Raw genomic sequence first — 21,707 nt, 5'->3', positions numbered from 1 at the left:
GTTAATGTGGTCAAAATATAGAATGTGTTTCATAATATTTGTCATGAATATTTTATTATCTGTTCTTAAAATAAGAAATAATGTATATAAAGTGCAAGAGATTAAGTGAGGAAATACAGGGTTTAAGTAAATTTCCATCAAATTGTAGTAGATGTAAAATATGCCAGTTTCAAAGTTAGGCAAAGTTAAATAATAGATTTGATTTAATATTGAAAAATGCTTTGCAAATTTTTGGATAATCTGCCTAGATCTCTTTGGAGACCAAAATTGTTTTTAAGGAAAGAAATGAAAGCTAGTGAGGATTTAAATTTTTGATTAGCTAGAGCTGTTGATTAGTGTATTATTTTTCGTATAATTCATAAATAATACTCAGTGATGTTATTTAAGATGATTATATGCTCCTCATAATTTGTATAGTCTGTGAACAATATTGTTTGCTTAGATCATAATTTGTAGTTCACTAACTTTGCTAAAATACTCATGGAATTCTGCAGTGATTTGTATGATTCTTGACTTTATGTAGTTTTAAAAATCATTTATAATGTTGATAATTTGATTGAAAACATATGAGGTATGATCAAATATACAAGTGATTCCAATTGCAATATTTTCTAGGATAGAGAATCAAAAGTTAATGGAGAAGATGAGATGAATGGAGATATTGATGAGGAAGAAGATGATGATGGTGGTGATGATAATGATAATGATGAGAGCTCTGATGAATCAGACTCTGAAGAAAAAAGTGCTGCAGGTAAATACTTAGGTGCTAATAAATTGTTAATAGTCATAATAAAGATATTTGAATTAAATATATATATATAAGTAACTCTACTACAATTTGATGGGAAAAAATATATATAAGTAACTCTGCTTCATAAATTCTCATCTCTAAAATGATTTCTAGCATGAATATTGTTACTGACTTAACCTTTCTGTGCCTGGGTTCTGACACCTGTAAATTCCTTTATTTATTTATTTATTTTTATTTTATTTTATTTTTTATTTTTATTTTTATTTTATTTTATTTATTTATTTATTTATTTATTTGCCTAATTCTGACTCTTTTCAATAAGTGAGCTCTTATTTGCAACAATGGACATTGTGTACAGTTTTGGTGGCACAATGTCATCAAAACTTAGCGGCATGCTTTTACTACACAAAAGGAAGGAGTTGGTGGTAAGACTAATTAGACAACAATTGAAAGCATCATATATACTTGTGCTTTGACTTGTGCTGATACCCTTTGACTTTTTTTAAACCTGCTTCACAACCATACTAAGAGAACATATTTTGGCACTTGCATATTAACACAACCACTTTGACATAGTTTGGCAGTCTTTATACAAAAGAAAAATGTGATTCAGTGAATTGCAGTAGATATGGGTACCTAAAGAACTGTTATTCACATTATTGCCAGAATTTAGTAACTTTTAGGAAGGTGGTTACGATAATGTATAAGTACCCATATTTTACTGAGTAAATGTGTTTTACTATATCATCAAAATCATGAAAATTCTTTATTATAACAGAAAGCCTTTAAATCAGAGGGAGAAAATTGTGTAGTGTATATACTTGGAAAAGAATGGAAAGGAAGTTACATGATAATTATTGTCTCCAGTACCTTGTATTATTATTATATGTTTTATGATGTTATATATTTCAGCACTTCACAAGCTCTTGAAGAAGCTTTTGTAGTTCTTCTTCAATCAGGCTTCTTTACCTTTTTAACATATTGATATGAATAACCCTAAAACATCTTGTAAAAATACGGAATATTCCTACTAACACAAGGTTCTTTTTATGGTTTATGAATGCTGTTATAACAAATTCTGAAGCAACAAAAATGAAAAGGGAAAGGGAGAAGAAACCACATCCTTAATACAAAGATTGGTAGTCATGCAATATGGGATCTACTGCTTTTAGTTATTTATGTTTTAAATGATGGCACTAAAATTGGTTGCCATTTTAATAATTTCTTCTTCCTGTCATTTAATTACATATTCGAATTTAAAAATAACATTTTTTTGGCCCCAAATAAGAAATAAATAACCATCTAAAAGCCATATATTACATACTACATACCTACCCAGAGATCTTTGAAAGTGATAAGCGTTTAACTCTCTCTGAGCATGGAACTTGACATTCACCCTTCTCTTTCAGCTTAGAAAGTGAGAGGAAAAAAGACATGATCCTCCACCTTTAAGGAAATTATATTTTAGTTTAATAGATGTTGCCAGTAGCTTAACTCCTGTGCAGCTATTCTTATCTTGTCACCATATCTTATCTCGTTCATTTACACTTTGGCAGCCGAGGAAGATTTGGTTCTGTAGTTAAACCATCGAAACTAGTCCTGCAAAATTTATAAATATAATGCTGATTCTTGTAGTTTGACTTCCTTATTCGACATGTTATTTTAACCTAAATTATTTGCATTGTTTAGTACTAATTTCTTTTGGTTCTACTTTGCCATATCTGAATACGATATTTCAATTTGTTTGAAATTTAAATAATGTAACCCATATTTATTTGCATATTTATTCCATTTTTATTTCCCCCTAGTGTTTTCAGCATATAATGTAAAAACTTCTGCTTTATAGTAACAGTGTAAAATGTGTGCACAAATTGAAACCTATTTTATGCAAGCAAAAATAATATTTTTGATACTAATAAGTCCCTTGAACTAGATTATAGAATAATATTAGTGTCTTTATGTGTGCTTTTTAATATGCCATGTTTATCATTTGGGCCGTCTCATTAGAAATAGTTATGTTCTGCATATTTTTTGCCTTCCAATTTTTCAAACAGTAAAATTGGTAGGGAAAGTGGAGAATCCATGAGTAAACACAGTGTATACAGGTATTTAAATACGTATATGTGTGTATGCATATATAAATGAATTGTTTATAAATTTGTGTAATTTTATTCATTCCTAAGTCCATTTCATGTTAAAAGTCTAATTTATAAAGATATCATGGATATCAAGAATAAAATAAGTCACGACTTACTTCAGAATTAACTTAGACAGGACTTCTGGAATGGCATTCACCAAAATCAAAGACTGCCTGTATATGCATTTCATGAATTGTTTTGTTTATATATGTTTAATATTAAACATCTGTTAAAAATTTATCATTAAATATATTTCAGAAACGTACAGTGGGGATTTAGCCCAGTTAACACATGATATTTCTCTAAAACAAAAGTTAATTGAAGCTCTTGAGCAAAGCCAGCAGCGACTACGCATGATGAGGCATCATTATGAAGAAAAGTTGCTGCAACTGGAGCAGAAAATAAAGGAGACTGAATGTGAAAGAGATCGAGTGCTTGCAAGTTTGAGTAGTTAGTGTATTATTTTTATTTTTAAAATATAGTAGATTTTTATTTTTATTTTTAAAATATAGTAGAAATTATTTCATTTTTATACATGAAAATTTCTGCTAAGTCTGTATCTAAATTTTCAGTATTGTAATTTATTATCTTTTGCCTTTCAAGAATATTTTAAAACATTTGTTTAACTCTTAGGTAGGTAGAAGTTTTTTTCAGCCAACTCTTAGATAAGTGGATTGGGTATTTTATGAAATCTGAATCACATATTTTGTAGTAAAATATGTTATATCAGATGCATAATGGTGGTAGTATTTATTAATTTTCTGAAATACTCATTGGAATAAAAATTTTATTTTTATAATTTATTAAGATTTTTTAAGTGTTTTGATATGTTCTTGTTTAAAATTATTGCTGTGGGTGCTAGGAGTAATAACAGACGCAAATTCAGCTGTTGTATTTTATATATTTTTATATTTTATATATTTGATTGCAATAGTATATATATAGTTAGTTTTATATATTTGAATGCCCCTCCAAAAAAAAGGGGGGTATGATCTTGAAAATATACGGAATCACTTTCTTTAAATGGTTGCCATCTCCATATTTGTTCTCTTCTTCCTGATTATCTTCACCCCTGTGAAAAGTATTTATGACGCCAAAATGTAGCAGCCTAGGTCTGGCACATGTGCTGCAAACAGACAGAGATTTCCACCTCAAATTTGATTTTTTTTCATCGATTATGTTTATTTTTCTTGTAAGGAATTGTTATAGGACAGTCGAGGGAAAAGAAAGCATTATCTTACTTCAGAAATATGGAATTTTGACCAAGAGTAAAGAATGTAAAAATTTGTATTCTATGAAGTTGTATTTCTTAAAAGATCAGATTTTATATAAATGCAGTATGAAAAATTGCAAGCAGAGTGCAAGATGCTGATGCTGAATTTATGCAAATCTCTCTCACTCTCTTTCTTTCTTTTTTTTTTTTTTTTTTTTTTTTTTTAAGGTTAGAAAAAGTTTTAAGTTTAAAAAAAAAAGGGGGGGTGAGGTACAGCTGTATATCTCCTATTCTACTGGGTCAGGCGACAAAACTGAACTTATGTTTTTCATATCTGGAAAGTGTGACTTGGGATATATATTAGATTTATATATAGTATTGTTCTAGTGTACATATTCTGACACGAAATTGATTTTTTTCTGAAATGACATGCACATTTTTTTTTCATATTTCAATTTTACTATTCAGATTATGCTTAAAATAATTTAATCAGTAATTTAGAAATTTACCTTGGCAGCCATTTTTTGCTATCTGCTAACTATAATTCACTTGCCAAGCCCCCCAGTTTATGGCAACCAATTTCAATTTCCAATTCATTTTGCACATGTGGTAAAAACGTATAATGTTTTCCTTTCGTGCATATATTTTTACTTCAGATTATGTTTGGTTATAATTAGACTTTTTTGTTCTTTTTAGAATATCATTTTAATTATTTGAGTTGCATGGTTAAGTTTCAATTCTTCAAATAGTTATTTTAAAAATTTCAGTTTATTCTTTCACATTTTTGAAACATTATTCTTTAAACATGTTTATTCATATAAATGTTGTTTAAAATTTGATCTTATTTATTTCAATAGCATTTCTTTTGAAAGAATATCTTAATAGTACTTTTACCCAGTAATCATATAATAACACTTTTAAAAATTATTCATTTAATAATACTTTTACCCAGTATTTATCATGATACCTTTGAAGATTGCATTCTACATTAAAAGAGAAAATACTATAAATCAGGTTAATACATTTTTCAGTGGGCCATTCAGAAAAGCTATATAAATGAGAAAGTTCCATTATCTGCATTTTAATTTAGAATGGTATGCATACAATTTTCTACAGTTTTAGCATTGTGCCCTTACTTCATACAATTTTATTATCCCTTATTTACTTTGTTGAAACTTTATCCATATTTCCAAATAAGTTCAAATTTTTCATTTTCTAAATCACAAAAATCAAATATACAATCAACATATAAAGAGGTGTAAGTTTTGGCAAATAAATAAATAAAAATACCTAAATAAAAAACCTAAATATTTTATTTTCGTAATGCCTTAAATTCTGAAATTCTGCCGATTCATTTGCCATCATCCTCCCTTTTTTATTCACTGTATACTGTATTCGCTTTTGAAAAGCTTGTTTTCTGCAGCATGCTCAGCTTTGTGCATATTTGAGTTGAGTGTTTTGAATCTTTACTTGGGAGAGCTTTTGACAATTGTGTCTTGCTGTTAGTGTTTTTAGCCAGCTCTATTTAAAAATTATATTCCGGTTTAGCATTCTTGCTAGCCAATGTTTTAAATATGCGCCGATAAAATATATGAGCTAGCTTATTCTGTTTAGTGTGTGATGCTTCTTTCAATCTTTCTTCCATCTTTAGCTTAGATTCCAAGAGCACCAAGTAAATACAATAATATAACTGAACGTTCATTTGCACTACAACTTGGTAGGTTAAAAACTAATGCATTAACAAAACTCTGCTATTTATACCTGAGAATATAATAATACTTTAAATATTTGCAAATCAAATAGCAAATTAGAATCTATAGAGTAGCTAATATAACTAGAAACTAGAGTTAAAATTCTACAAACTCTATTAGACAAATACTGAGTTATCGCTATGTTTTGAACAACAAATACCGATGAAGGTTTAAGTAACTTTTTTGTATTTTACTCTCAGTTTGAACTTAAAGACACAAAATATACTACAGACAAAATTTCTCTTTGTACTTGTGGAACATAGTGTTTAGTAATTATAAATTATAGTAAAATTTAAGTCATTAAATAGAAAAACCTAGCTCATATCTGTTACAGGTGTGTATTTAAAACATCGGCTAGCAAGGATGCTAAAACCAGAGTATAATTTTTAAAAGGAGCTGGCTAAAAATGCTAACAGCAAAACATGATTGCGAGAAGTTGCCTCAACTAAACATTTAAAATGTTAGAATATATGCAAAGCATATTTGCATTGTGGGACGAATACGGAAAAGAGAAGCTATATTAAAGATTTAAATCATAATAACTGACTAGTCAACATAAGCTACTTTACAAATCTAATAACCTGATTTTTAATTTAAGCAGTCCCACTAGTGGCCAAACAGTTGAAGACTGCTGATATTTTGTCCCAAAAGCCAATGCAGCTGAACGAGCTGGCTGTATGGTTTTTGTGATTTTCCTCTTGTGCAGTGTGAATACAAGCTACTTTTCATGAGACAAGTCCTGCATGAAGGCATTCCTTCCCTTAGGCAGATAGTCTCCATATGCTTTGCCATATTTAAATAACCAACCAACCTAATTTATATGCAATTTCTAAATGCAGGTTTCTAAACTAAGAAAACCAAAGCCTAGTGTAATGATTTGAATCCAGATATTGAGAAATCATGATTTGACTTTTAAAAATGTGTTTATTCAAAATCCTTTGTTTACATAAAAATATACTTTGCTTTGAAAAAGTTTCTTTGATGATAATTGGGTACGCTTTCAAATGTAAACAATAGTTTATTTAAGAAATTTATTATATAATAAAGGCCACAAAATACCTTTGGTCAAGAAACATCTTCAAAATGATTTTTATTTGTTGCCTGTGCTACATGCAGAAAAGAAGATAATAGTCTTATATTTTAATGAATTTTGTCGCTGTTAAAAATTTTAGTAGAAGACGGCAAGTTTTTAATATTTTTGTTATTTTGTTTGATGTACTCAGAAGTACTGAATGCGTATATGATGCACAAATTTTAAATCAGCAAAATAAATTTCATCACATATAAAACAAAGTTAAATAAAATAGTAGATGATAGAATGTTGAAGGTAAAAATTGACTCTTTTGGAAGAGAAAAAACGAGTGTTTAAACTTTTGATTAATATTCTCTATAAATTTAAAAATGAGCTTTTTATATGTTATTAATAAATAGTTATTGGGTATTACTAATCAAAATGAAAATAAAAAAATTCCCGTGATTGATCCTTAGTAAAAGTTTATTTGGAAATTTAAGGTTCAAAATAACTGTTGCAGTTCATTGAAGATTATAGCAAAGTGCAAAACCACATTAAGCATTTGTATATTAACTTGCCGAAAAGCTAGTTGCCAACAAGTAGGCACCTTTTTTTAGGGTGGTATGGACAATCAGAAAGTACCTATTTTTCCAGCCAAAATTTTATGCAAGAGATCAGATTTAGATAAGATTTATATTTAAAATATAAATATTTTATTTGTATCAGAATATTCTTATTTTTTTTTTTTTTTTTTATTTATTATTTTTTTTTTAAATTTATTTTTAAAGCTAATAAAGGAAACAAGTCGGATGAAAAAGTGCAAAAAATACGTGAAGAATATTCTAAGAAACTGAATGCTCTTCAAAATGAGCTGCGAAAAATGCAGGTAGTGAAGAAAGAGCACGTTCAAGTTATGAGAAATCAAGCTCAGTATGAGAGACATATTCATCAGTTAAAGAATGAAGTTGCTGAAATGAAGAAAACAAAAGTGAGAAGCTGTTTTTAAAATATAAACACAGAATATTGTAATTAGTAAATATATTTTTATGTGTTTAATAATGATTTTTGCTTCTGAATTTAATTCTTCTTATTCTAATAGTGAATGTAACTGTGATTTTTAGTATAATTATCTTTTATACTTACCTTTCCCAGTTGTCTTATTGCTGATATGTAATATTCAAAATATTATCTTGTTATTGTATTAAGAAAACCAACATAATATGGTCTTATTGTTTCTCTGTCTATTAAGATCATCATTAGGGAAAAAAACGTGTTTGTTGAAATGATTGGGCATTCTTGGATTGAGGTAGTAGTAAATAAAAAGGGAGAAATTAAGCAGTTTAGTAATTATAAATTATAGAATATGTTTGAATTATGAAAAATAAAGGCAATCTGCATTTTATCCATACTTTTATATAATTATTATCTTTCAAGAAGCTTAGTAAAAGAATTCATTATGTAATATTGGAGATTCTGGCTGTAATTTTAACTCAAATTAGCTAAATGCAATACTTGCCAAGACTGTATATTGGTTTCTAAACAGCCAAGGCAATATATTGATTGGCTAAGACAACTGTATTGCTTCCAAATGAGTTTTCATGTTTTTGTAATGTGTGCTAACTGAAATAAAGAAAAAATAAAATTCATATGGTAACAATAGAATAAAACTTTTATTTTTATTATTACTGGCTGATTACAACAGAAAGTACAAAAATTTATTAGCTACCTTTTACAGGTCACAAACATAAGATTAACTTATGTTTGTGTGGGGGTGGGGGAAAGAAAAATTAAAGAAAACTTCTTGCTAATAAAAATCTAGAATTTAAGTTCAAAACTTAAGACTGTCATCAGAAATCATATAAATACGAATAAGAAACTGTTAAAAAAGGCTAACCAAATTCTCATTTCTCAGCCCATTAGCTATGAGCCACAAGTTATCATAGAGGTACTATTTTATGTGTACTATAGCCAAATCACACCAATCTGTGAATTTCAGAATAATGAGTGGGAGTAAATGCGTCACATGTAAGTACTTTACTGAACTAAAATTTGTGTCTTCTGGAGGTGTTGGTGGAAGTGAAAAAATGAAAAGACGGAAATAATTGGTTAAACTCAGCAACACCAGTTAGAATTTTGTGGTGCATCTAGGTTTCCCCCAGTTGATTCCTTTCATTTGCTTTGTGTAATTCAGCTGTTCTGTTCCTTTATGTAATGTCTCTTTTGCTATTTCTAAATTTTTTGGTTATGACATTTTTATCAACTTTGTTTTGACTTTCCCTTGCAGTCATCTAGAATTTAAATTTAATGCATGATTTTTTTTTCCTTATGATAGTTATTCATTAGAAATTAATATTTGAATGGTACATAGAATTTGACTGCATGAAAGAAGTCCTAGCTGAAAGTCTTGATCAATCTATACGCATAAAAATCCTTTAAATGATCTAGCATTGAATAATGAGCTTCGATTATTACTCTGAAAGAAGTAGATGTAGATTGTACTTGCAGTTTCTTGAAACCTTGCTGAAATTCTGCTTTCAAAAGTGAGAAGAAAAGTAATCCTTACCAGAGCTAGAGAAGCCAGTAAACTGGGATTCAAGTACCAATGTAAGAAATTGTTACATTACATGTAGGTTTTATATACATGTAATGCAATCCTGTTTCCCCTTGTGCATGAAGTTATTTTATTATTTCACAGTAGATAGCTCTTTATTACGTTATTATATGAAGGACTATTAAATATGAGCGGGAATTCATTGACATTGCGATGCATTTGGTCCACCACTCAAAAAGATTCATAATTTCAAAGGAATAAAAGTCTGTCTGTGGACTGTATGTTGCTCTATTCTTGCATGGCATTAATAGCTTACTTATTAGACCTGGCATTACTTCACCCTTTCAAGAGGTTCAGCAAATCTTCTTTCTTTATTTGCAGGCATAAAAAGAAAGAAAACTGACCTGGAGCTCACATTTGTAAATTTAAGGTGATTTTTAAATAATGTTTGCATAATACCAAAATTTACTGTATGAACTAGAACAATTTCTCTAGTGAGCATGAATTAGTGTTTGGCACAAAGTCAGTTTATCTGTTAAGGTGCTCAGCAGATGAGTATATTATTCAACTTTCACCAACCTTTTGTAAAAAGACTTGTACCATTCTAAATGGAGAGAGATGCTTTTTAAGTCTTGAATAAATTTTAGACATAATGTCACTTTCATTAGTCATAAATCTAATCATGATTCATTGAGCAAGACTTTCGTAAAACTTTGCTCTGACATGTTAATTACAACAAATGGGAGTGATGAAAGAAAAGCTAACTCTACTCTTAACGAGTTCAAACACTGAAGTCTACTACAGTAGAGCATGAAGTTTTTTGTTTATATTTGAAAATCTATTGTATATAATTAAATCATTTATTATTAATGGTGATTACACATTTATTTTGTATATACTTGGCTTTTCTCCCTCTCAACATCTTTTTTAATAAGTGTTATTGGTGTCAAAAAAGTGTCAGTAAAAAATTATTAGAAATTATATGACTACATTTTCTTAAATTTTAGGTACGATTAATCAACAAAATGAAAGAAGATAACCAGCGGCATTTACAAGCTGAACAGAGGAGAAATAGAGAAATAGCACAGTTGAAAAAGCAGAGCCGTCTTAAAGAGAATCAGATCCGTACACTAGAAGCTGAGAAACGAAAAAAAGATACAGTTTTGAAGAGGAAGCAGGAAGAACTGATGGCTTTGAGGAAATCTGCTAAACCTATGTCTGATCGTGTTGCTGGTAGAGTGCCTCAGAGTAATAGTATGTGACATTCCATATATTTATTTTTCATTTTTTATGCAAATGTCTGTTTTCATTATTCTGATGTATATCTCTAATGTGTATTATTACTTTTTGCAGCATTTATAATTAATAGAAGGCAGCCTTTCTCCCCTAAAATTGCAAAATCAAGATGGCAAAACCTTGAAAAGAGTGTTAGTATGCTATATTTGTCAATGTGATATGTTTTCTGTTTTTCTTTTATGATTACATCTATTGGTGTTTAAAAAGTTTGTAAAAATAGTTATTCATGAATATGAATATGTTTAAGTCCCAGTTTCTCCGAGATAAAATTTTAAATAATACTTTTATTATTCAAACTGCAGCATTTTATGTTTGCTAAACTTTTTTTTTATGATTAGTGAAATAAGTAAATGGTATTTTATGTAGCATAAAGTTAAAAATCTTGTCATCCAGAGCAGTATTAATTTTTATTTCTTCTGCTCAATATCTTAATGAAGTCAAAAAGAATTTAAGAATTTAATAAAAATAAAAATGCTGTAGATTGAGATAAAACAACAAAACAAGTTAGTTATAAAAGGCACTTAAGTGATATATTTGTAAAGTTTTATTTCTGAAAATTTAAGAATAGGAAAACAAATTATATTTATTGTGTAATATATGAGTTTAAGGACTCAATAATTTGTTATATGATTTATGCTGATCTGAGAAACTATTTCTGATCTTGATTATTGCTCTGAGAATCTAATGCAATAAATATGTGATATATTTTTTCCCCTTTTATGCAGATTAATCAACTTGTTATAAGCAAGCAGAGCATTAATAACATTGAAAGGGATATGGAACGATATCTGAAGGTATTTGAATGCATTATCTTTATATTGAATCACCAATATATATATTTTTCAAATGTATTTCATGTTTAATTTCAAGCTATGGGCAGTATTTCTGAGGGTAAGTATTAATGTGCTACCACAGAATTTTATAACTTCCTTTTCAATTTTTATAATGATTAATAGTTTGAATGCTTTATGCAATAAATCACATTGTATATAAACTATTGCAGTTCAGTTGAGATGTATTTTTAGTTTCTAATTTAATATTATCTTTGACTACTTTTGATTTGCACATCAAAGCTGGAGAAAATTGTTATTTAACACTTTACCTTTTACCTATGCATACTCATATGAAAAACAGCAATAGTGATGATGTGCTGACCATCCTTGAAGGGTTCCTTCAGGGGACCTTCGTCCAGGATGCCACCAACACTTGCTGTGAAAGAACATCTTAGCACCACAGTTATTGGCCTTGCCATGAAAGTATGAAATAGCAGTCTGAAAATGAATGGCATTCCATTTGCAATACATCAACAGTTTATGTCGCTGATCTTGTATGATATCCCTATGGAATATCCCAAAACTACTTGTGAAGGGAGTCGTTTTGAAGACCATGTTTAATGAAACCAGTCATCATAACAAAATTTGTGATTTAGATTTAGAATATGATCTTAAAAGGTTTCATTTTTTAAATCAAAAACCGTACCAGACCCAGTAACCCACATTTCATGGAAACTCTTTTGTAAAACTAGTTTAGAAGAGATTTTTATGTGGAATATGTTTAGTTGGAAATCTAATCTATTGTTGTGAATGGTGTATTGTGTATAATTTAACACTCAGAAGGATGATGATGGGGGTTTTAGAGGGCAGCTGGAACAATAATGAATATTAGTTCACTGTCAAAGCCACGTTTGAGGATTATTACCTAGCTATGTGAGAATAAGTTTGTAAATACTGAAAATGCTGTTAAGTTGTAAAAAATTGTTGTTGAAGCTGATCAGACTTTGACACATTCATGTAAGAGGTGTAGTCTGCATGATCTTATGTATAAACAGGAATTAAAGATGAGAGTAATGCATTTGATTGCAATGCAAGTAGGTACTGTACGTGTTACATATACAAAAGCCTTAAATCCTTTTGTGAAATGCAGATGTGCAATAAAATAATAAAAATACAACATTGCTTCAAGTCATTCTCTGAAAAGCTTTATTCAGAAGAAATTTATGACGCTTTATGTCTCCCTAAATACTTCCTAATTAACATTTTCTGAAATCATTATCTTTCATGCTGCTCATACACACCACATCATCTGCTGGAGTCAAAGTACTGCATTTCAATGAATTATTGAATTCTTATAGTTTCTAATACTACCATTCATTAACAATCTAGTATCTGGTAAGATGTAAAAGTTTGTTTCACAAAGCCTTTCAAAAGTCATCACTTAACACAAATAGATCTTTTTTTCAGCTGAGGAGACCTAGGTGGTTTTGTTTTCTTCATCAAAGGTGACCTTTCAGCAGATTAAGCAGTTCTTTCTTCCCAAATACATGCAGTATTACATAAATTTGTTATGTGAGCTAGTTCGTTTGCACGCATTGTGGTGCATAACTGGATTGTGGCTGAGATTGTTGATAACCATCAAAAGGTTAATTTGGGTTTCAGCTTAGCAAAGAGTCACTATTTTTTTAAGTCATTGGTTTTCTTAAAATTTATTCACTTATTAATATTTAGCTCTTCATGTACCAGTTTACATACTATTCTCATAAATTGTGATTTTCAGTAATTACTGACAGTTTGAAGCAGCTTTTAAGTGATTAAATAAATTGTGATTAATACTAAAAGGTAGCATTTACTTTTTGTTATATTTTTATATTATGTAATGTTTTTTTTATATATAAAAGACTATTGTATTGTTTATTTTAAATATATATGTTTAATTCTTTTTCATTATTACTATTTTAAGCCCCCTGTATTTATTTGTTGTAAGATGTTAAATGGTTAGTGAAAGTTTCTGTCTTTTTGAAGGAAAGAGATAGACTAACCAGAAAACTGGAGCATTTAATGAAGAAAAGAAATGAAGCTGCTGTAGAAAAGAAGGTAGTATTATTTATTGACACTAAACTATAAAATTCATATCCCTTAATATTACTAATTTACTCCTCATACAACAGATCAGTTAATGAGTATTGTTTTGATATAGATGTGCTACATAATATAGGTAGGTACATAAAATAGATGTAAAATAGGTAATCACTTTTTATGCAACTACAGGTTTCATAATTTTTTTAATGGGTACGTCTAAAGAAAAATTTATTCTGTAGGAAAGTATTTTCTAAATTTCTTGGCAATTACATTTTTATATATAATGCGCGCAGTTGATTAATTAGTCCAAAGCTTAGTTACATCCCCGAGTTAATTCATTTGAAAATTATTAGGTTCATTTTTGAAATGGCAGTTACTACTTCTTTAATTTGTACCATACTTATTCAAATAATTTATCTTGCAGCTGGGTATTTTTTGACACAAGACATAAAATATAACTATCAAAATGTAGTTACCACATGAGAAATGATGTTCTCTTAGTTTTCAAAAGATTATTTTATGTGAGTGAACTATAAAACAGCTGCATGTTCTTGTTTATTTTCATTACCACAGCAGATTAATTAGCTCATAACTGTGGAAAAAAAGATACAATGAGTATGAATAAAATTGTCAATGTAGTTATTTAAATGAATTATAATGCAGATGTTCCAAATTTGTTTTCCATAGTAATTATCCAAGTATTATATATCCATGTACTGTTTAATAGCTTTTAATTTAGCGAGTAAAATTGATCAGAATTTATTGTATTTTATTCTACAATTATTAAAATAATTGTAAATAAACAATGAATTACTTTTCAATTAGAGTGCAGAAATTTTACAAGATTTTGATGATAACATTGAAACACTGAGAGCAAATATTGATTATTGTCAAGAGAATATAAAGGAATGCCAGTCGAGTATTGTTCAGATGGAAGAAGCAAAGGTAATTTCTTCCTTCTTGTTTCCTTCTTGTTTAGAGTTTGTCTGTATATAATATGTTTTCTTTGTATGCCTATACAAGGTGATTATAATTAAATTTGCGATTTCAAAATCTTTTAACTTTAAAACTACCAGTCAAAATGACTTGATATTTTACCAGAACATTCATGAGGCAATAGAATTTTGTTTGGTGAAGAAAAAAAAATAGTTCCGAAATGCTGATAGATGGTGTTGTCAGGGTTCACATGGCTGTAGTGGAGTTATGCACATTCCTAAGTTTTGATATGTGCACCACAGACATAGGTGTGATAAAAATGCAGAACACTAGTGGAATATGTAATGCTTTGCCTGAACGCTTCATGGTGACTGACAAAGAAGGCTTGCGATCTGCTAGTGGAGCTTTTCTCTATCAGAACGGTGGCTCTGCGTTAACAGCTATCGGAAAGTTCTGGACATTCAAAAGCATAAAATCTGGCCCGATGACCACTTGCATCTTGCAGAAAATAATAGATAAATTCAGAGACTGGTTTGTCTGATGTGAAACTGGGCAGAGGATAAAAATCAGTTACACTGGCGGCAGTGGAAGATGTGGCCACTATGTTACAAGAATAGACGAACAGTGATGCAGGAATCAGCAGTGCATGGGGAATTTAACGAATGTTGGATATGCTTATCAGCGTGGTGCATAATGTCCTATGGAACATCTTGCTCTGTTATCCATGCAAGATAACTCATATGCAGATGTTGTTTCTTTCTGACCAGAAAACATGTGATTCATTTGCACAATAATTTCTTGCCCAGGTGGGAGTGGACAATGGATGGCCAGAGAACATTCTGTGGTCTTGTGAAGCCCATTTCCATTTGCAAGGTTCTGTAAATACTCAAAATTGCAGGATGTCAGTGATCAAGAATCCATTCCTGCTACAGCCATTACTTCTTCAGTCTAAAAAGGTCACTGTGTGGTGCAGAATATTTGCAGCGTTTATCCATTGGATCCGTTCTTCGAGATCACACCTGCAGGTCCCTTTAACTGCACTGTTTTTGTCAAGGACGAAGCATTTTTCTTAACCATGTCCTTCCTGCAATTCAGCAGCATCAGTGTGTGGATTGCACTATATTCATGCAAGATGGTGCTCCTCCGGACATTGCTACTTGTGTGAAGCAGCTGCTGATTGCTCATAAAATCATAAATCACCATGTGTGTAAATCCAAGAGTAAGGCCGCCAAGTTCACCTGACTAAACCCGTGTGATTTTTGGATTTGAGGATACCTGAAGAATGCTGTTTACAGTAGGTGGATTTTGAATCTGGCTGATTTGACACACGCACCACATTGCATCACGCACCACATTCATAGCATCAGCACAGATACCCTCCGAACTGTTGTGGAACATGCCGTTTTGTGCTTCCGACTAGTAGCAGAACAAGGTGGAGGCTATATCGAACAACTTATGCATTAATCATCTGTAAGGTGTTTGTTTTATGAAGCTCCTCTTTTTCTCTGTCACTATTATTGTTTCTGCTGTACACACGTATTCTTTAAACTGTTCGCTGTGAACACGTTTTTTCACCTTGGAGTCTATTATTTCCTTTCAGCTAACAACATTCCTGTGTTTAACGATTGTGCCTTGCCCCTGATAGCGCCATCTATTGGAAGATTTTTGAACTATTTTTTTTTCCTTCGCCAAACAAAATTCTATTGCTTCACGATTGTTCTGGTAAAATATAAAGTCATTCTGACTGGTAGTTTTAAAGTTAGACTGTTTTGACATCATAACTTTAATTATAATCACTTTGTATATAAGTTTAATAATTCTTTTCTTTGTACATACCTATGTCTTTATAAAGTACTTTAAAATTTTTAATGTATTTTTTTATGTGAATTGTTAATGTTTATATGCATACATTTAATTTTTGCATACTCCATAAAATCTTTTTAATGCTTTTCTTGCTTAATCTATTGGGTTGGCAACTAAGTAATTGCGGATTTCACTCATAGATGGCTTCAGTTGAATTTTTACGGTTGCAGACGTAGTACAAATGTAAAACACATTTTGTTATTTGATAGTTGGCAATTCAGCTGTCAATCAGTAAAAAACGTTTTTTGATCGGTTGTGTAGTTTTCGTTTGGCGGATGGAAAATCAAAAGGAACATTTTCGTCATATTTTGCATTTTTATTTCCGCAAAGGGAAAAACGCATTGCAAGCTCATAAAAAGTTATGTGCTGTTTATGATGACGAAGCCTTAAAAGAACGGGAGTGTCAAAATTGGTTTGCCAAATTTCGTTCTGGTGATTTCTCATTCAAAGATGAAAAACGCTCTGGTCGTCCAGTTGAAGTTGATGACGACCTAATCAAAGCAATAATCGATTCGGATCGTCACAGTACAACACGTGAAATTTCAGAGAAGCTTCATGTATCACATACATGCATTGAAAATCACTTAAAACAACTTAGCTATGTTCAAAAACTCTATGCATAGGTTTCTCACGAACTGAAAGAAACGTATTTAACGCAACGCATTAACAGCTACGATTTGCTAAAGAAACGTAATGAAAATGATCCATTTTTAAAACGACTGATAACGGGCGATGAAAAATGGGTTGTTTACAACAATATCAAGCGGAAAAGATCGTGGAGCAGGCCAGATGAACCAACTCAAACAACATCAAAAGCTGATATTCATCAAAAGAAGGTTTTGTTATCAGTTCGGTGGGATTACATAGGAATTGTCTACTTTGAACTCTTACCACCCAACCGAACGATCAATTCTGATGTCTACATTGAACAACTAATGAAATTAAACAATTCAGTTGAAGAAAACCGCCCCGAATTGACAAATCGAAAAGGTGTTGTATTCCATCATGACAATGCAAGGCCACACACATCTTTGGTCACTCAGCAAAAATTATTGGAGCTTGGTTGGGATGTTTTGCCACATCCACCATATAATCCTGACCTTGCACCATCTGATTACTTTTTGCTTCGATCTTTACAAAATTCCTTGAATGGTAAAAATTTCAATAATGATGATGATGTCAAATCATACCTGATTCAGTTTTTTTGCTAATAAAAACCAGAAGTTTTATGAACGTGGGATTATGAGGCTGCCTGAAAGATGGCAAAAGGTCATTGATCAAAATGGGCAATACATTACAGGATAAAGTTATTTAGTTCCATGAAAAAATTGTCTTTGATTTTCTAAAAAAAAAAACCGTAATTACTTAGTTGCCAACCCAATACATTAGTTTCTAAAAATCATTTTCTGTAACAGTAGAATTACTAATGATTCAAATATATCTATTTCTACCAAAGGGAAAAACTTGCCATTTTGACCGCCTTAGTAATTGTAATCTTAAATTGGGTTTATTGCTAATTGCTAAATTGTAGATTTCATCATTTACATCTTATGTACTTCAGATTCTCTTGTCTTGTTTTCAGGATGGAAAAAAATATGTGAAACTTTAGATTAAAATGTGTGTGTTAGTATAAAATGAGTGAGTTTAATGTGAAGCTTTAGGTTAAAAAATATTTAACTTTTTTTAAATTTCAAATTTAGAAAAATTGTAAAAAGATCTTTAATTTTTTATTTCAAATTTAATCAGTAGTATTATTAAAATGTTATAGTATATGCAGTGTATTGCATTAAAATTCTATAAAAAATACTTTTGCTTACTAATCTTACTGTCAATGAATGCTGTCAATTCAGTAAATTCTTAAGATTTTGCATGTGTTAACTTTTAATATGTGTAAATTTTCTTTACTTCTAGAAGAAAGTGAAAAGTGTATGCATTTTAAATATTAGCTTCTGTCACATGGAAACAACATCTTTTATGAAACAACATCTTTGCAGAGTGGCACTGCAAAACTTTACTGATGACACAGTGCTCATACTGTGTTAAATTATAAGATTTCCATTAGTAGTAAAATTGCATTGATATTTTGGGGAATGTTTTGTTTCAGATTTTTAAAATTTTTTGCTCAGAATTTAATGTTATCAGAATAGGTGGCCGCAAATGCAGTCACATTAAATGCATATATTGTATCTAATTTTATTGTATGTTTTCAGTGCAGTTGTTTTCTATACAAAGTATTTTTATGTAATACCTATAATGCATTATTTAAGTTTTTCATTTTGTTATTATAGGAAGATATTGATGTTCTAGATGTTGAAAAATTAGTTTCCAGTCTTGCTGTTAGTGAATCAAGATATTTATTAGGCAAGTTAATAAATATGGCAATAAATCAGGTATTTAATTTTCCTTTTTCTTAAAAAAATTATTTGGGTTTTAGACTATATTTATATCTTGAAAATTATTCTGAAAATCCTATAAATTTCATTGCAGAATTTTTATTTACAAAGTAATATTCTCTTTGCCAAATTGCTTGCATTATCTTCTGCGAAATGTGAATTTTTATGTCCCACATTTTGATGAAAGCTCTAATGTTCAGATCTTTGTTTCATGCAATGAAAAGATCTTAACATCAATATAAAACAGTCATTTATAATGTAGCTACTTTTAGATTGCCTATTACAGCATGTATCATAATAGTATATTTAATGAATTCAAATTAATTTGATGTATCATGCACCAAAAAATTAAATTCTGTTAGAAACTTTATTAAAAGAAACTTCTATTTTAACATTTTTTTTAAATAGTTAAAACTTTCTCTAATCTTTTTTAACACTTTTGAGTATTAATTAAATAAATATAATATTTTCCATTTAATGATTTTGCTGTCAAAATTAAATTAATTTTAGTTTAATTGCTTTAACTATCGATAAATTATTTTAGTTTAATTGCTTTAACTGTAGATAAAGCTTTAATTTAGTCAGAGCTTTAATTGTTTTTTATTTCCATATTTATAAAGGATTTTAAACACATTCATATTATTATTTGTTTGGTTCAATATTTTGCTGTGCTCGTAATTTGTGCAAATAGATAAATGGGAAACTAGCTCAAAGCCAACTGGGGTTATAAGTTATTGAATTCTGTTGGGTTTTGGCAATAATTTTTTGTTGCCGGGTTGGTGACTTTTGTTCCTTATGGCTCTTGTCACAATAGAATCTTCAATAAAGCCTTAAAGAGTCTGCCAGTTAACACTGTTACATGTCTCACCAAAATGATAAGTAATATTATCAAATTTTCCTACTATTCACAATTCTGAAAGAATACCACAATAATTTTATTTCAGAAGCCTCAAACTAATCCCACCTTCCTGGAAAACTGAAGGCCTATAAGTTTGATAAAGTTATTATGTACAATATTCAAAAGATTATTCCTTCTGACTAATTCATCCTGCAGGAGGAATTCAGATTTTAAGAGGAGCTTCTTAGAGTGGTTCACTTATCACCAGCTTCTTAGAGTGGTTAATTATATCATGGATGTCTTTAATGCAAAATTGCCTCCAGGTGCCATATTCCTGGATGTCGCGAAAGCATTCAGCAGGGTATGTCACAAAGGCCTTATCTTTAAATTAATTAAACTGAACTTTCCAGATCACCTAATTTGTCTCATTGCCTCCTTCTTAGAAAATAAAGCTTTTATTGTAAAAATTGAAAACTGTGGTCTGCAAAGAGAAACATTATAGCTGGAATGCCTCAAGGCACTCTGTTTTGCCTGTTGCACTATACGCCTCTGATATTCCAAGGGACTCTGCCATTTCCATAGCACTATTAGCAGACGATACTGCAATCTTAACGTATGCTACAACTCTCACAAATCTCTGGCTCCAACACAAAATTATCTCAGTAGATTAGAAGAATGGTTAAAACTCTTGAGAATTGCAATAAATATTCAAATAACGGAAGCCATTATTTTCCGTAAAGAACATTCCTTAATAAATCCTCCTAAAACCAATTTCTTTGATGATGCCATTCAGTGAATATTAGAAGTTAAATACACTCTTTTGCAAAAAAATCGAAGCACAATAAAGGAAGTGGTTGTTTTTGATGAAACTGCATATGTGTATAGCTCATACACAGTTAATAAAATGATTAAAAATCAAGGTCATAGTACCTGTTCACAGCTCACAATCACCCATTGAGTGTTCAAATTAGTAGTTGGTCGAACTGCCTCTGGCGGCAATGTATGCTTGAATTCGTCGAGGCAAGGAGTGGTAGAGGTTCCTAATGTCATCCTGCGACACATTCTGCCAGGTACTCATCAGTTGTTGCTCCAGATGTGCGATATTTTGTGGCGCCCGAATCTGATGGCCTACTATGTCCCAGACATGCTTGATTGGTGAAAGATCTGGTGACCTTGCTGGCCAAGGAAGAATATCAACTGCACGGAGACTGCGAGTGGTATGTGACCTGGGATTATCTTGTTCGAAAAAGGCCCCAGGATGATGTGCCATGAAGGTTAATCTGACCAACCGCAGAATGGTATCAACATATCGTTGAGCTGTTAAGATGACGTCGGATGACTAAAGATGACCTGCTATCATAAGAAATAGCACCCCACACCATCACACCAGAGGTTATTGCTGTATGCCTTTGTAAAACAAAGGCTGATTGGGACCGCTGGCCCCGTGAGTGAAGCGGGATTCATCGCTGAATACTATACGGTGCCAGTCTGATGGCAGCCATGATGATTGGCTGTGACACCACTCCAGACAAATCCGTTGATGTTGTGGGTCAAAGGCAAACATCTTAAAGGCCTCTGTAAGCATAACCCTGCCTAAGACAAGTGCCGTGAGATGGTGGATGGTACCATGGGAGGTATACATGTGGCTGTAGTGCGTTGAATAATCTACAATGATACCATTGGGGCGGTTTGGGTTTGGCCTGGTGAACAATCATCATATCTTGCCTCACATTTGTCGCATCATATCGCCTCCTTGGCTTTCCAGAACCTTCATTTCATCAGCAATTTTCTTGTAGCAACCATTGCTGCCATCTTTGCACAGCAGTGTCTGTATGCTGCAGGTGGTGGCCTATTGCTCGTTATGACCACCCAGCAACCCTACAATGAGACCACGTTCGAAGTCGTTTAGTTGTCTGTAAGGTCTTTGATATGGTCATAATGGCATCTTTAGTTGCTTCTTTATGGAATTACAGTGGCAGCAACAAAAAAAGCTAAATTTTCCTCCTCTGTTACTGGTTTTACACACGAATTGCACACTAGAAGTGTGCGCTATGATCACAATTCCTGTTCATTTGCATGTTCGATCAAGATGTTTTTGCATACCAAATTT

The 21,707-nt window shown here is 30.9% G+C and overlaps 1 protein-coding gene across 2 annotated transcripts in view; it reads left to right on the top strand.

Annotated features, from left to right (window-relative positions):
• The window catches only part of LOC118200349 (kinesin-like protein KIF21A), a 156,750-nt gene that overhangs the window by 52,592 nt on the left and 82,451 nt on the right, over positions 1–21,707 (top strand). For both annotated transcript variants that reach the window (XM_085824243.1, XM_035372309.2), the window contains exons 15-23: positions 616–751; positions 3,148–3,339; positions 7,654–7,853; positions 10,424–10,670; positions 10,770–10,843; positions 11,438–11,506; positions 13,511–13,582; positions 14,393–14,512; positions 18,655–18,756. In XM_085824243.1, the coding sequence (XP_085680369.1) occupies positions 616–751; positions 3,148–3,339; positions 7,654–7,853; positions 10,424–10,670; positions 10,770–10,843; positions 11,438–11,506; positions 13,511–13,582; positions 14,393–14,512; positions 18,655–18,756 (1,212 nt within the window). The remainder of the gene's footprint in view (positions 1–615; positions 752–3,147; positions 3,340–7,653; positions 7,854–10,423; positions 10,671–10,769; positions 10,844–11,437; positions 11,507–13,510; positions 13,583–14,392; positions 14,513–18,654; positions 18,757–21,707) is intronic.

Source organism: Stegodyphus dumicola, chromosome 9, assembly GCF_044657685.1.
Source record: "Stegodyphus dumicola isolate Sdum_Otavi_A_Nest chromosome 9, ASM4465768v1".
Classification (NCBI taxonomy): Eukaryota; Metazoa; Arthropoda; class Arachnida; order Araneae; family Eresidae; genus Stegodyphus; species Stegodyphus dumicola.
This window is presented reverse-complemented; position numbering and strand designations above follow the sequence as displayed.